Source organism: Chiloscyllium punctatum, chromosome 26 (genome assembly GCF_047496795.1).
Source record: "Chiloscyllium punctatum isolate Juve2018m chromosome 26, sChiPun1.3, whole genome shotgun sequence".
Taxonomy (NCBI): domain Eukaryota; kingdom Metazoa; phylum Chordata; class Chondrichthyes; order Orectolobiformes; family Hemiscylliidae; genus Chiloscyllium; species Chiloscyllium punctatum.
The window spans coordinates 49600247-49617467 of NC_092764.1; the positions used below are offsets into that span (position 1 = coordinate 49600247).

General features: G+C 38.8%; 1 protein-coding gene across 3 annotated transcripts in view; it reads left to right on the forward strand.

Annotated features, from left to right (window-relative positions):
* fto (FTO alpha-ketoglutarate dependent dioxygenase) overlaps positions 1 to 17221 on the forward strand; it is a 414204-nt gene that overhangs the window by 255443 nt on the left and 141540 nt on the right. For 2 of the 3 annotated variants that reach the window (XM_072547380.1, XM_072547377.1), the window contains one exon: positions 6964 to 7082. The exons of the other annotated variant lie outside the window; for it this stretch is intronic. In XM_072547380.1, coding sequence (XP_072403481.1) covers positions 6964 to 7082 — 119 coding nt within the window. The remainder of the gene's footprint in view (positions 1 to 6963; positions 7083 to 17221) is intronic. 3 annotated transcript variants of the gene reach the window in all.

The window sequence follows — 17221 nt, forward strand, 5'->3', positions numbered from 1 at the left end:
ACATGATATTACAGCATTCATTAATGAGTCATATTATTTAATAAAACAGGAAAAAGTAATGAAACCACTGTTTCAAATTCACTACTGACTTTTACAGTCAAGCAATGAGGTTTCTATAGTGTTCCATACAGCAAGATATCATAAAACCGTTGACTGTATTAAATTTGCAGAAGTAACTAGAAAAGATAAACCATTCTGGTCATGATACTGTTCCTGTGTGAAACATATCTCATATTACAGCATTCTTTATTTAACAGGATTTATCAAAATAACATTAAATCTGTGAATGACCAATATGTTGTCCTATTTTGCTCTGAAATTTGGTAAATCATCTGTTTTAAACTCCTGCTATTTCAAATGGTTCTAATGTGTTAAAACAAAACCAAGTTATTTTAAAATTATTATAAGACATGTCTTTTTTTCCTTCTTTTTGTGTCATTTTGTGAAAAAGCTAGGACTCATTTTATTGGAGCTCCTTTCTCGGTATTGCTTTTCACCCTTCAATTCATTCCTATGAAGGTTATAACCAACAGAGATTTAGTATTTGCAAGACTTTTATGCTTTTAGATGTCTGGATTGCTCACATTCTGTGCCTGTATTTGCATGAGTCAAGAGTGTGTTGCTGGAAAAGCACAGAAGGTCAGGCAGCATCCGAAGAGCAGAAGAATCGACGTTTGAGGCCGGAGCCCTTCATCTGGACTGACCTGAAACGTCGATTCTCCTGCTCCTCAGATGTTGCCTGTCCTGCTGTGCTTTTCCAGCAACACACTCTTGACTCTGATCTCCAGCATTTGCAGACATCACTTTCTCCCTATATTTGCATGAGTACTTTGTAATCTTGATTTCAAAGCCTTTATAAACAGTCACCAATACCAACAAAGTCAGTTGATAATAGTAAGATCTATAAGTGCAAATGTCACACAAATACTAAGAATTGGCAAACACTGGCTGGTCTTGAAATTGTAACTGTGAAACACTAAAGTTGGAAACTTATAGGGGCCTGAATGATGAGGGATATGGTGAGAAATATTGCAGAATCACGAGAAGTCCAGCAATGCCTTTCTTGACATCAAGAACAACTTGGTTCACAAAGTGCCAATTAAGGAAGATTATTGCTTGTTTAAGACCTTATTAACTGCCAATCTCATCTCATTAAATATGCTTCTTTCTACCATACTACCCTCCATGAGGAAACGAGATGCTGAGAATTATCAACATTGAAGTCAAAATGGAAAGCATATTCTGAAGAACTTCCATGTTGGCCACCAGGCACCAACATCTTGGGGCATGCTCCATGGATGCTGTCACATGTACCCCATGCTCCAAGATGAAGGCATCCAACATATGCCAACCTCTGAGAACTTCCATGGCACATCTCTGATCCATTCTCAGAAACAATTCTGCGTATCAGTGATGGTGCAGCAGCAACTATCATGTTAAATCTGCAGCAAAGATGCTTTATGTTCAGGTACATGTACCCAGCACATAGACTGGACCAGGCTGCATCCCTGCTCACTCTATTGGCGCTTACTCACTTGGAGCTTACCTGAATGCTCTTTGTATCCCTGCCTTGCATTGCCTTGTATTTTTGTACCTTGCCTCAGCCTGAGATACAAATCTGATATTATTGCTGCCATGCCATTTTGCATAGACACAAAGCTGGGAAATTTGTCATAGTTGTCAGCAGTCCTCAATCAATTCAATAGAGATAGCCTTAGTTCATGGGATCTCTGCTCAATAAGTCAAGGGAAGCCTCTGTTACCAGCTCAGGGGGTTGGACACAGCCACTTGGAGTAGTCAGAGTCAGGATCCTCTCCTCACAAGGGACAAAGAGCAAATGTTAGGCAGACAACCATCCATTTTGACTCGTCTTTTGTCCTATTGTAGGGATTTATTCTCTTGGAATGAGACAGGGTCAAGTATTAAGAGAGATGAACATGGATGTCATGGATGTTACTGTTGTTGAAAGTGGTGAGGTGTCCCAAGCGAGGTCATACAGGGGAATGATGTTGGGGTTATGGGTGAAACAGAGTGAGAAAAGATTACATGCAACAGTGAGAGTGGTGAAACAAGTATCATACAGAACAGAAAAGGCCCATTGAGTCTGTTTCAGCCTCTGTACATGAATCTCACTTTCCAGTACTTGGCCCAGAGCCTTGAATGTTATGGCATTTCAAATACCCATCCACATACGTTTTAAAGGTTTTGAGGTTTCCTGCTTCCACAACACCCTCAGGCAGTGCATATCAGATTTCCACCTCCCTCTCAGTGAACAAATCTTTCCTCAAATCTTCTCTAAACCTCCTGCCCTTCACTGTAAAATTATGCCCCTCATTATTGGCCTTTTAACCAAGGGAAACAGATGCTTCCCATCCACATGATATAGGCCCCTCATAACTTTAAACATTCCCAATCAGATCTCTCTTCAGCATTTTCTGCTCTGAAGAAAAGTAATAATAATGGCAAGAGTCCCACATACCTTCTTATTCACCCTATTAACCTATCTTGTCACCCTTCAGGGATCTGTGGGCAAGCAACCCGAGATACCTCTGTTCCTCTGAGCTACCTAGATTTATGCCATTTATTGAGTACTCCCATGCCTTGTGACTTATTCTAAAGTGCATCACCTCACATCTCTCAGGTTTATATTCCATCTGTTACTGTTATACTCATCTGACTTAACAATAGATATCCTCTTACAATTGTAGAGCTTCTTCCAAACCATCTGACCAATCTTTGTATCATCCACAAACTTACTTATCAGCCCTCCTGTACATATATCAAACTAAAAGGACCTAGCACTGACCCCATGGTATGCAATGGACACTGGCCGCCAGTCACCCAAAAAGCCTTCTAGCATTATCTGCTGCCTCCAACCATTAAAATAATTTTGGATCCATCTTGTCAAGTTACCCTGGATCCCATGTATTTTTATCTTATCAGTCTCCTATGTGGGACCTTGTGAAAAGATTTTCTGAAATCTGTTTAAACTGTACCAATTGTACTACCCTCATTTGTGCATCTGATTATCTCATTAAAAAATTCAATCAAATTTGTTAGCCATGACCTCCCTCTGACAAAACCATGCTGACTATCTTTGATCAAACCATAACTCTGCAAGTCGAGATTAATTCTCTCCTTCAGAATTTTCTCTAGTAGTTTCCCTACCACAGATGTGAGATTTACTAGTCTGTAATTCCCTGGTTTCTCCCTTCTGCTGTTCTTGAAAAGTGGAACCACATTAGCTGTGCTCCAGTCCTTTGGCACCTCCCCTGTGGCCAGAGAGGAATTAAGAATACAGGTCAAGGTCACTTTAAATTTCTTCCCTCACCTCCCACAGCAGTATGGGATACAACTCATCTGGGCCCTGGGGAATGTCCACTTTTCAGCCTGTCAAAACCTCCAATTCTTCATCACTTCCTACGTCAATCTGATCAAGAAACTCCCAGTCCCTCTCCCCAAATTCCGTACCTACATCATCTACCTCCTGACTGAAGTACTTGTTTTCATACCTGAACTGTGAGTTCAGGCTCCACACACAGATTGCCCCCTTGGTCCCTAATGGCTCCTACTCTTTCCCTTTTTATCCTCTTCCCCTTAAGATACTTACAGAATATCTTGACAGTCTCCCCAATTTTACCTACCAGTGTTTTCTCATGTCTCCTCTTTGCTCTCCTAATTCGCTTTCTTAAGTAGCCCCCTGCACTTTCTGTACTCAACTAGGGCCTCCATTGAGTTATTTATTTTGGATGTGCTAAAATACTTTCTTTTCCTTCTTACTCAGTCCTGAATATTCCTAGACATATGGGTTTGCTGTACATCCATGTCAATGTAAATGCAGGGATTTGGGCAATTTTAGATATATAATCCAAACTACAGAAGTAACAAAGGTAACAGATTTAAGAGGTATGTAACAGCCTGAAGTTCTAGCTTTCAAATTAACTTCCCTGCTCCACCGGGGTATTTCCCTACAATGGCATGACTCTGATCAGGAATTCATGAGGTAAACTGGAAGTTTAGATATCCTGTATTTCACCAGTTTCTTCTATTGCAAATTAAGTGTATGGAAACTAAGCGATCAGGTTGCTGATAACCAATCTTATTTTTAATGTCTGTACTCAATGCCTGTTACTAAATGTAGCCCTTGTTGAAAATTGTTTGTGCATATACTTGGCTTTTTGCTTGTTTGTAAAGAAAACCTCTTCCTGATATCTGGATTATTTCTTCAAATGCACTATATTGGATTGATGGTGTTTTCTGGTAAATGTAGTCTCATGTTAATCATTCATACAAAAGTTTCTATACTATGACAACATTCATAAAAAAGGGAAAATTCTATATTAAAGTTTTAGTGTAATAATTGGGAAAAATGAAAGCAAAACCTACATACTGATGCTGAAACAATTATATTAAATGCAGTTTGGCCTATTTATCCTAACAGATATTAGACTCGCTACTTTCACTGAGCTATTGAGTCCTACAGCACGGAGACAGGCCGTTTGGTCCAAACTAGTCCATGCCGACCAAAATGTCCACCATTTCCCTGCACTTGGCCCGTATCTTTCTAAACCTTTCCAATCCTTGTATTTGTCTAAGTGCCTTTTAAATGTTGTTAATGTACCTGCCTCAACAACTTCCGCTGGCAGCTCATTCCATATTTGTACCATCCTCAGTGTGAAAAGAAGTTGCCCCTCAGGTTCCCATTTCTTCTTTCTCCTCTAACCTTAAAGCTTAAATGCTCTCTGGTACCTGATTCCCCACCTTGAGGAAAAGACTGAGTGCATTCATCCTATCCATGTCTCTCATGATCTTATACACTTCTAGAAGGTCCCCCCTCAGTCTCCTATGCTCTAAAGCAAAAGGTCCCAGCTTGTCCAACCTCTCCCTATAACTCAGACTGTTCAGTACTGGCAACATCCTTGTAAATTTCTTCTGCACTCCTTCCAGTTTATTAACATCCTTCCTGTAGCAAAGTGACCAAAACGGAACACAATATTTGAAGTGGCCTCACCAACGTCCTGTACAACTTCAACTTAACTTTTGAACTTCGATACTTAATGTCCTGACTGATGAAGGCCAGTGTGCCAAAAGTCATCTTCACTGTCCTGTCTACCTGTGGCTCCACTTTCAGAGAACCATGCACCTGAACTCCAAGGTCCTTCTATTCCACTATACTCCTTAAGGCCCTACCATTCACCATGAAACTCCGACCTTGATTTGACTTTCCAAAATGCAAAGTCTCACACTTATCTATATTTACCTCAATTTGCTGTTTCTCGGCCCTTTCCCCAGCTGGTCAAGGTCCTGCTGCAATTTCTGACAACCTTCCTTACTGTCCACAGTACCGCCTATTGTAGTGTCATCTGCAAACTTACTAATCGTGCTTTGTACATTCTCATCTAAATCATTGATATAGATAACAAACAGCAATGGGCCCAGCACTGACCCCTGAGCCAACTATTCACAAGCCTCCAATCCAACAAGCATCCTTCCACTATTAGCCTCTGCTTCCTACCATTGAGCCAGTTGTGTATTCAATTTGCCAGTTTGCCCTGGATTCCATGTGGTCTAACCTTCCAGAGCAGCCTATCAAAAGGCTTCACTGAAATTATATTGACTATGTCCACAACTCTGCCCTCATCAACCTTCCTGATCACTTCATCAAAGAATTCTAACAAATTTGTGAGGCATGATCTCTCGTGCACAAAGCCATATTGACTATTCCTGATCAAATCCTGTCTTTCCAAATGCATCTATATCTTATCTCAGAATCTTCTCAAGTAACTTGCTCACCACAGATGTTAGGCTTACTGGTCTATAGTTCCTAGATTTTTCTTTGCAGCACATCTTGAATAAGGGCACAATATGCATTCCCCTCCAGTCTTCCAGGACCTCATCCAGGGCTAACGATGATGCAAAACTATCAGCCAGAACCACCGCAATTTCTTCTCTAGCCTTTAGCAGTGTTCTTCAATATATCTGGTTAGGACCAGGAGATTTATCCACCTTCATACATTCTAATGCATCTAACACTTCTTCTACTGAGATATAGATTGTCCCCAGGATATGACCACTAACTTCCTCAAGTTGTCAAATCTTCATGTCTTTCTCCATGGTAAACACAGAGGAGCAATACTCATTGAGGATCTCGCCCATCTCCTGAGTTCTACACATTTGTGTCCATTTTGGTCCTTGAAGTGTCCTATTCTCTCTCTGGTTATTCTTTTTCCTTTAATATACTTAAAGAACCTCTTTGGATACCCTAATCAGTAAACTCCTGTATTCCCTATATACCTTCCGGGATTCCTTTGACCCCAGCTGCCGATACCTGAGCCATGCCTCCTTCTTTTTACTGGTGAAAGCCTCGATATCTCTTGTCATCCAGGGTTCCCTATTCCTGCCAACCTTTCCCTTCATCCTCACAAAAACATATAGACTTGAACTCTAGCTATCTCACATTTTAAAAGCCTCCCATTTCCTCAAGGTCCCTTTGCCTGCAAACAAACTGCTCAAATCAACCCCTGCAAGCTCCTGTCTACTTCCATCAAAATTCACCTTGCGCCAATTTAGCACTCCAGCCTGTGGACCAGTTTTGTCCCTCTCCATAATTATCTTAAAATTAAGAGAGCTATCGTCACTGGTCCCAAAGTGCACTCCCACTTTCAGCTCAGTCACCTGTTTCCCAAGAGTAGGTAGAGTTTTGCCCCTTCCCAAGTTGGACCATCTCTATACCGCTTGAGGAGACTTTCCTGAATGCACTTAACAAATTCCATTCCATCTAAGCCCTTAACGCTATGGCAGTCCCAGTCTATGTTAGGAAAGTTAAAATCCCCTACAATACAACCCTATTGCTACTGCAAGTCTCCCCATTCTCTCTGCATATTTATTCCCTAATTCTCATTGACTATTTGGGGGCCTACAGTACAACCCCAATAACGTCACCATCCCCTCCTTATTTCTTAGCTCCACTCACAAAGCCACACTGGATGATTGCTGTTTGAAGGATATCCCACTTCAAGATGAGCACTTGAATAATCTGCTGCCATTCTTTCATTATGCTATGTTCGTACTTGTGTCTACAGGTAACAAATTTCATAGTTTCATACTTTGATTGTCATTTATAATTTATTTAAATATAGTATTGTACATTTATATTCACAAAGCATTAGTTTGTTTTCAATTTCACTGATCAATGTGTGGAACAATTGGATGACAAATTAATACTTTTAAAACCAACTCTAGGTTGTAGAAAAAAGTATGTCTTTGTTTTGAATCTATGAGGATATATTGTCTTCTCATACAACTTTTGGTACTAGAGTACTAATAACAGTCTGTTGTGTGTTTACGCACACTTCTGCAAGTGCACAGCAGACTATATGAGATATAGCTATTCATTAGTGAAACTGCACATTGAGTAGTATTGTCATGGTGTTTTGCACGTTTTGTGAGAGTGTTTGATGCATTTCAAGCTTCAATGTAATGCTGAATAATTGGAAGCTAAATTCAGTAACTATTGCAACCAGGCACGGGGATTGTGATGTGCAGTTAACTCATGCCCATACATTGAAACTCAGGTACTACACCAAATTCCTGCTGCCTGATAATAAACATGCTAATTCTGCATGTCTCAGCAAGGATCTCAATGTCAAATGAGCACTGCTTAAAGCTCGCTTGCAGTTCTCAAAGTCAGCTAGCAATTCTTTTAAGCAGAGATATAATGTGGTCAGAGCAGTTGCTGGAAATCATTCTACAACCGATTCTGATCTGAAAAAAGAGAATGGCCTAACACAGCAGACAGCAATGTCCAAGGTTTCTTGCTGCTACTTTAGAGACCTAGGTGGAGGAGGTGCAATGGAGAAGAGATAAATTATATTTTGATTTGGACTAGAGGACCTCTAGATACATATGCTCAAAAGGCTATTGGGGGAGATGTCTATCAGGATTGTGGCGGGAGTCAAATCCTAAAGACCTGGATGCGATGCTGCTAGAAATTCAATTACTACATAAAAAATACAATACAGAAACATACCATTCTGTCTAACATGTCATGCTGACACTTCAACTCCATCCAAACCTCCTCTTTTCTTTCCAAATTTAAATCTCCCATTGTGAACCTCTGTTTCCTTCTTCATTTGTGTGTCTAGCTTCCTCTTAAATATATCTATACTGTTTGCTTCAAAACGACCCTGTGGTTGTCAATTCCACAGCCTGCCTACTATTTGGGTAAAGAAGTTTCTTCTGAATTCTTACTGAATTTTTTGTTATCTGTTATATTTTGATGGACTGTAGTTGTGCTCTTTATTGAAGTGGAAACATTTTCTTTGTATTTACTGATTCAAAGCCTTTCATAATTTTAAAGACTGCTATTAGGTACTCACAAGAGCAGCCGAGGTCAACGAATGAACTTTCAAATGTTATATCCTACCAATTACACCACTCGTTTCAGACAATTGTTAATTCATTACACCTCCATCATTCACCTATATTTATGAATAATATTTATGAATCAGGGCACCTTTATCTTGCCCAACTCTTTTCACAGCTGCCAGCCTGACACAGTTTTCACATGCTGCCAGCTATTCAACTATAAGTCACATAGATTGCATCATAGTAACTGATTCATTCTCTCTTACATACCAGGGTTTCAAGCAACAAGATGCAGAAGGCCCTAACCAGAGGGCAGCAGAAACTCCTGCCTGCTCTGACACCTATGGTTGAGTCAATACTTATCAATAATTTGTCATCCTTTGCTGAGACTGTGACTAGGAGAGGCACATAATCCATTGAAAATGACAAAGCTTTCATATCTAATCCTCCTCCTTACATCCTATTTTCACTTCTTCCCACTCTATACTCCAGCCTACAATCTGTGTATGTTGTAATTATGCATCTCTGGTCTTGTCTGCCCTATATTCTTGCATCACAACCTGACTCTTGTACATTTCCCTTTTTAGATGCCACATAAATGCACTCTAATTAAAAAAATGGAACAACAGGAAAAGAGTAATGATGAACACATCATGTCACTTGTCTTCACGCTCACAACCACCAGCTCAAGTGCTGACAGTGTGAGTGATTTATAGCATAGCATATGATTATAAAGAAACATTGATTACAAATGGCCTGCAGTTGGGACCAGGGAGAAGGAGAAAGCAAGTTCCAATTTGCTAGATTTGAGCACCTCACAAATTTTTGGTGCAAAAGACTTGGGAATGCCCTTTGAAGCATCTTACATAAGAACACAGACAGAAATTTGCAATAAAATGCTTGATTGCATTGGAAACCTGCCAGAGAGCCTATGGTCAACATCAAGGAACATGCAGGAATCCTGAATCAAATTGGTACAATGTTTGGATCTGAACATTTTGATAATAGAAAGGACAGCAACAGAGTTACAGATCCAAGCATGATGCAGCTTCTAATGGTCATGGGAGAGATAATGGTGCAGTAGTAATGTCATTGGTCTAGTAATTCAGAAACTAATGCTCTGTGGAAAAGGTTTAAAATCCCACCAGGACGTTCATCTAATAAACCTGGAAATGAAACCTGGTGCTGGTGTCTGAGAAGCTATAATTGATTATTGTAAAAATCTGTATGATTCATGAATGTCCCTTAGGAAATAAAATGATGTGCAGGTTAGGTGAATTGGCCATGCTAAATTTCTTATAGTATTCACAGATGTGTAGGTTAGGGCCATTAGTCGGGAAATGTAGAGTGATAGAGTTGGGGAATGGGTCTGGGTGGGATACTCTTCAGAGAGTTGATGTGGACTGTTGGCCAAATGGCTTGTTTCCACATTGTAGGGATTCTATGAATCTATGAAATCTGCTGTCCTTACCTGGTTTGATCTAGATGTGAATTCAGACCCACTGCTATGTAGTTGACTTTTAACTGTTCTCTGTAAAGATCAAGCAACTTGCTTTGTTTAAAGGCAATTAAAGATGGGCAAAAAAATATCAGTTGTGTCACAGATGGCCACACTGCTTGAAGTAAAAATATCTCAGCTTGTATTTGCAGTGCATGGCAGCTTCCACATTGGAAGCTCAGACTAAAATCATATGTGGCTGTCTTGCTGCCAGGGAAGTGTAAATTATTGCCATCATGATTGTACATTACTGCATGTAAAAGGGGCTTGAGAGTGTCACATCAATCCAGCAATCTTCCCCCTAACAGATTATTAGGATTGTTGGGACACTACCCTGGGAAATGATAGTGGCTCCATGGAGAATTAATTTGCCATTCTCTCTCTGTTCTGTCAAGGGATCACCAGACCTGAAATGTTCTGTTTTCTTTCCATGGATGCTGCCAGCATTGCTGCATTTCTCCAGCACTTCCTGCTTTTGCTTCAGATGTCCAGCATCTGCAGCTCTTTATTTTTATTTACCTTGTCTTCTGTTGTTTGGGATGCTTCCACTCACCATCATCACCAGTTGTTGGCATTCATATATATCACAGGCTTCAGTACTCTATGTTTCCTCATGGGCCAGGTTTCACCCTCCTAATTAGTCCAGTTATCAATCTGGACAGAAAACTATCTGTTACTAATATTATAGATAGCTGGGATAAACTCTTTGTCTTCTTTCACCGACTTGGGAGTGGTCTTGGTTATTGTGTGGCATCAATATTTAATCAAACTGGTAGTACTTATCCATGTGATTCTTCATAGCTTATCGAAAATGTATGCAAGTATAAACAGTTTCAACACAACCTTCCAGATAGAAACAAGCCTGAGGCTTTAACCATAGACATTTTACATATGAAAATTGAGCTGCTTTGAACTTGAACTTCTCAGATAAATATTTGGTATGCTTCCTGAAGGATCACCTGTAGGCTTTTCTTTTCCAAATCCCTAATCTCTTTGATTAACTGCCAGGACAAGTACATTACGTTGGCAAACTCAGGTCTGTAATTCTTCTTTAATTCCAAACTGAAATTGAACTCCCTATATCTCAGTAAGCAAATCCTTACAATATTATTACTTAATATAATTCGTAACTGGTATTGCTCAACATGGCTTATATATCTTTATATATCAAGAGATTGGAAAACCTTAAAGAGTTAAATTCATATTCAACCATCTTTTCAAAATTAAACTTTTAAGACGGCAAGTTCTTAAAACCCCATATCAGTTATTTTGAGAGATCTATTATTGCTATATATTAAGATTTTTAGAAAAGTCTCACCCAAGTGCAATTGAATCGGCTGACTCAGAGAGGATCCCAACACTTCCAGAAACACCGAATGTTTAGAGCAAAGAAGGATGGCAATCTGTGTCAGCTTTCTGTCAGAACAATTTATCAAATGCTCCTCCAACAGTTTCCCTGCATAGTCATGCACTTTCTCCCTTCCAGATAACAATCCAATTCCCTTTTGAATGCCTTATTGAACCTACCTTCACCCCACACTTAGGTAGGCATTTCAATTCCTAATTATTTTCTGATTGAAAATGTTTTCTTCCTCATGTTGTCATTAGTCCTTTTCGATAGTTTCCTTAAACCTGTGGCCTTTCTTTCTTGATCCAAGTTTCCAAGTTTTGCATCACTCACAAATTTGAAATTACGTACTGTACACGAAATGTAGGTCATTAATATATATAACGAAGAGCATGTGTCCAGCAAAAACAATGGAGTCTGTCAGTTTAGCGTGATTTATGAGCTGAGAAATAGTAAATTAATTGATCTGTTCCTGTAGAAGAGCACCTTATTTCAGATAAATGCAAAATTTAATTTCACATACCAGAGCACAGGCTTAAAGTTTCCTTGCATGCTAGAACAGCTTCTGGATGGACCAATTCTCAGTGCTATAAATGAACAGCTGTAATTTCATATCCATATGTTGTTATGTTTTCATATCCCAAGAAAAGTTTTGTTTTACATTGGATTGAAATTTATTGACCATTTGAATTAGTTCTAAAGTGAGATTGAAGGCTTTCAAAACCAATCAGTTCATTGAAGGGCAGATAGAGACTTAAGATAGTTAAATAATTATGTCAATTGAGGCAATCCAAAACAAAGAAACTCCTTCCTCCCAACCCACCATGCTTACTGCATATTTAACCTCAAAAAACCATGCTGATTTCACAAATAGTGGGCTGCTTCTTCCTTGTGAATATCAAGTGCTCAGCTGATTTATATATTGTCTGTACACATTATAAAGCGTTTTGATTCACAAAATAGCATTAGTGTACTTGGGATTGTACTTTCAATAAAAAGAACTTCACAATTTTTTTAAGTCCCTGCAAATAATTTCATTTAAGTTTTAATTAAAATATCTAATATTTCCAGAATAAGTTACTTCTGGCTGGAAATACATGAAAACACATCAAATAGTGCAATAAAGAGAAACAATCTTGAGAAAGGGGACATGCCCCCAGACCTGACTAGAATATAAATCTAATTGTTTCAATATTCATTGCTCCGTTAGCAATTTTAAGATCACGCAGGGTGTTTATGATTATTTTCTCATGCAACAAGAGTGACCAAACACAGGAATATTTTGTATTTTAAGTTACCACACTGTGTCACACTGTACTGTCAGAACAACTCTGATTATTGGTTTTTCTTCTTCTTGGTGAACAAAATCCTAATGTGACTTTTGCTCTATTGAAAGCCTGCAGAGTTCACTGAAATTTTGCCCCATGTTCAGGACCACCACTGTGGGAGAGGATGGAATTAGCTGCTGCAGCTTGAAGGCACAGGCAGCCTGCAAGGGAAAAAAAATAAAATTAATGCTCCTGATGAACTATGCGCAAGCCAACAAAGCAATTTGCTCTCTGATTTTCTTTCTGTAGCTGCAAATCCAGCTTGAATCATTTACACATTTGCCAATTTTGCATTAAATTGGTAGACGCTGAGTACAAAAAGATACTGGAGCTAAAGTGGAGACAGAAAGCAGAAAAGTTTGAAAATACTTCATTGGGAATTAACTGAGACCTTCTTCAATTAAAGCGCGTGATGTGTTTGACATGAATGAAATAGAGCAGTAGGCTTCACTCTTTCCATTTTTTTGAAAGATAAAAGTGAAGCAATAAATATATTTCAGTGATAAAATAAGACCATGCTGACGACTTACATCAATTTTGTACAATCCTAACGTGTGTAGGTGACAACATTTAACACAAATTTGAAGTTCCAATGCAGTTCAAAAACATTAGGAAATAAATTCACTTGCTTCCATTTATTACAAAATCCTGCCCTGTGGAATTTTTGTTCCTGATAATTGCTACCAGGCAATTGTTAGAAACAATAACTTGTCAGTTACTATTAAATAACTGAAGGATTTTAGTTGGGCCATGTGCTTCACATACATTGGAATGCCTGCATGGTTCAGCTTCCTTTGGCATCTGCTCACAAGAGCTCCATTTATTAGCCTCTTTGAGCACCACATGTATTCAAGCACTTATTACTGGTCAAGTTGAAAGCAATAAAGGTAGCTGTTTTTCTTTACTTTCAACAAGCTTTAGATCAGTAACTTGTTGCAGAGTACTTAGAGAACACAAGTATGCACAGTCACTTTTTCCAGCTTTACATTCTGGCTGAAAATTTGATTTTTGTCTTTCATCCTGCAGCACATCTTTAAGAAGTTAAATTATATTTTTATACTCAAAAGCAATAACAGCAACATATTGCAGTTGTTGTGGGTATGTTTGCTGAGCTCTGAATTTGGTTTGCAGACATTTTGTCCCTTTTCTGGGTGACGTCCTCAGTGCTGTGGAGCCTCCTGTGAAATGCTGCTGCATTGTGTTGATTGGAACTTACTTCGTTTCATTCCCACTGCTTCTAGTTGCCAATTCCAGTTGCAATGGGCAACTGGAAGCATCAGGAATGAAACAAAATAAATTCCAACTGATACAGCAGCGCTTCACAGAAGGCTCCACAGCACTGAGGATGTCACCTAGAAAGGGGACAAAATGTCTGCAAATCAAAATCCCAGCTCGGCAAACATACCCACAAAAACTGCAACCAGCACCTGAGCTACAAATCTTTATACAAACATTGAGCAACATATTGGATTGATATGATAACTTTACCATTTAAGAGAAGTACAAATGTGCCTCAAATAGAGAGCAGCCAAATGCATTGCCAAAAGACTAAGTCTGAGAAGGGCTTTGGAAGTGGGTATAGAAAGATTCAAGGAAAGTACTGTAGACAATGAAGGTGGACAATAAACAAAGATGAAGGAAAGGGACAAGACAAAAGGTTGAATTCAGAAGAACACAGTTCAGTGCATCGAATATGACGCTGATGATAACTACAGTACATGGATAAAAGGATCACTGAACTACCCATGGATAAAAAGAAATGTGTTGGAAATAAAAAATATATGTATTTAGTATACAGGTAATTGAGATGGTAGGAGAATAGGACAATGTTGAATCTGATATGAGATGGAATTTTGAACAACTCTCATTTCTGGAGAGTGAGGAATGGAAAGCTGATGAAGAGAAAGGTAGAGTCGTGGAGCCTGCAGGTGAGTAGAATTTGGTCAATAAATTGAATTGCTTAATGTGGTGAACATGGATTTTTCCAGGTAAATTAGGACAAATGATTAACAGGCAAACCTTAAAAGGCCAATAGTCACCCTTTACAGATGAAATGATTCAGGAAAAGTCAAGTTTCATGCCCTCGAAGGAAAAAGTTAGAGCAAACAAAGTAGGAGTTTCCTGGGTAATACTATAAATGTGAGCCAAGCTGAATATGGAAAGTTCAGTGGAGAAGTGAGAAAAGTAAATAAGAATGAGAAGTAACTTATAGCTAGCATAAATGGGGATCCAAAAGTTTTATATGACATTGACTTATAAAAGGATGGGAGGGCTGATAAAGAAACATAAAGGCAGTTTATGGATGGAATTAGAGAGCATAGTTGAGATACTAAATGAATATTTTGCACCTTTCTTTACCAAGGAAGAAGATGTTACCAAAGTCATAGTGAAAGATGATACACTTGAGACCCTGGGCTAAGCATTGATAAAGAGGAGGTATTAGATAGGCTGGCTGTACTTACAAGTAGTCAGGGCATCTGGTTCAGAGGAGCTGCAACCAGACATACTTAGGGAAGTAAATGTGGAAATTGCAGAAACACTGGCAATAATTTTCCAATTGTTTTTAAATTCAGGATGCTTCCAGAGAAGCTTGCAAATGTTACATTCTCAAAAAGAGGTGTAAGGATAAGGTCAGCAGCTATAGACTAGTAGATTGAAACTTAGTGGCAAGAAAGCTTTGAGAAACAAACATGCAAGACAGTATTAACAGCTGCTTTGACAAATGTGTATTAATTAAAGAAAGCCAGTAGATGTTTGTTAAAGGCTTATTGAACACAACAAACTTGAGTATTTTGAGGAGGTAACAGAGCCTGATGAGGGTAATATAGTTCCTATGGTATACACGAACTGCTAAAAGGCACTTGAAATCCCATGGAATAAAAGGGACAGTGGAAAGAGGGTTACTAAATGGGCCACATAATAAGAAACAAAGAGCAGTGTTGAATAGCTGTTTTCATGGACTGAGACAAGATATATTGTGCAGTTCCCCAACAGTCAATATTAGGACCACTGCTTTTCCTGATATAACTTAATCACCAATACTTGGATGTGCATGGCATGGTTTTGAAATTTGCAGATGATATAAAACATAGAAATGTTGTGGTTGAATTTGAGGACCCAGTCATGTCAGTGGAATGGATCAGCACATGACTGAAAGTGAAGTATTTGGAGAGGAAAAATGATCAGAGGCAACACAAAATAAAGGAAACAATTCTAAATAGAATGTGGATGCAGAGGAACCTGGTGTTGGATGGTACAAATTAATGGTAGTGACAGGGCAGGTATACAAAATGATGAGTAATTCATACAAGATTCCGATGTTTATAAATAGAGACATAGAGTACAAAAACAAGGAATTTATTGTGAACATTTATATAACACTGGTTCAACAACAACCAGAATATTGTGTCCAAATCTAGGCATCAGACTTTTGAAAGAATATCAAGATATTAAAGATGGTACGTGAACTACTTGTGAGAATTGTTATATGATCGTTTGGTGAATGTGGAACTGTTCTTCAGAGGTGTTCAAAATCATGAGGTGTCTGAAGACATGAAGTAGAAACCATTCCTATTCACAGAGGGTTGAAAAGAAGAGGACTACAGAACATAAATCTAAGATGAATGGCCAAAAATCCAATGACAACATAATTAGTATCTGGAATCCGGCAGGGAGCTGGAACTAGCTGAGATACTCTTGCAGAGAGATGGCCAAATATATTCCTTCTGTTCGGTAATCATTCTATGATTCCCTGATTCTGTGGTGGGAAATAAATGGATGGCATTCATCTTCAGATGTTAAATTGAAAAAGATTTTGGACCTCAATAACTACAGAAGAACTTGGTTACTGTTTCCATTTAAACTATGACTTTAATTATCAGCAGCACTCCTATTGGCATCCACGAAGTATTAAATCATTTTAACATTGTGGGTAAACTTGCAATGTTATTTCTTCAATGTATTTCTTTGCTACTTATCTACTGGTATAGTTATCAAAGTGGGTTGTACTAGTTGGCTGGAGAATGGGCTCACAAAACTGCTGATATTTTCAATCAATTGATATGTTTCCATGTTAATCTGTTTTAACCTTCAATCATAGCTGCAAGTCCTTTTCCTTCTCCAGTTTACTTGGCCTGACATCAAATTTTGACATTATAGATACCAGTGGCTCACCCAATTTACCATTCTTTACATCTGAGCTTAAGAAATTGGTTTATTTGAGCATGGCACTTGCTAGTACAATCGTTTGTTATTTACCTGACTTCCAGAAACTTTACAGGAGGAATCACTGAAAACGACCAGAAACAGGAACCTCATTGACAATTTCCCCATTTTTAGCCAAAGTACTCTGAAGTATTTGGTGATGCCTTCATCGCTACTCTGCCAAAAATATTTCAACACATTCCTGTAAAATCTCCTGGTGTCCATCTTAAACAGGATGAGTCAGTCGTGCATTAATTTTCCAAATTAAGAAAAGCTTCCCATTGCAGATTTAACCAGTGATTTAGATCTCCTATTTTTGAACGTCCCTGACCACTGGAAGTGGCTGAGCAGAGGCAGATAGCCAAGTTCGGTACCCATGGGAATGGCCCTAACCAGGACTTTGGGTTCATGTCACACTACAGGTGATTCCATTACACACACACACACACTCACACAGACCATCTCTCATACGCTCAC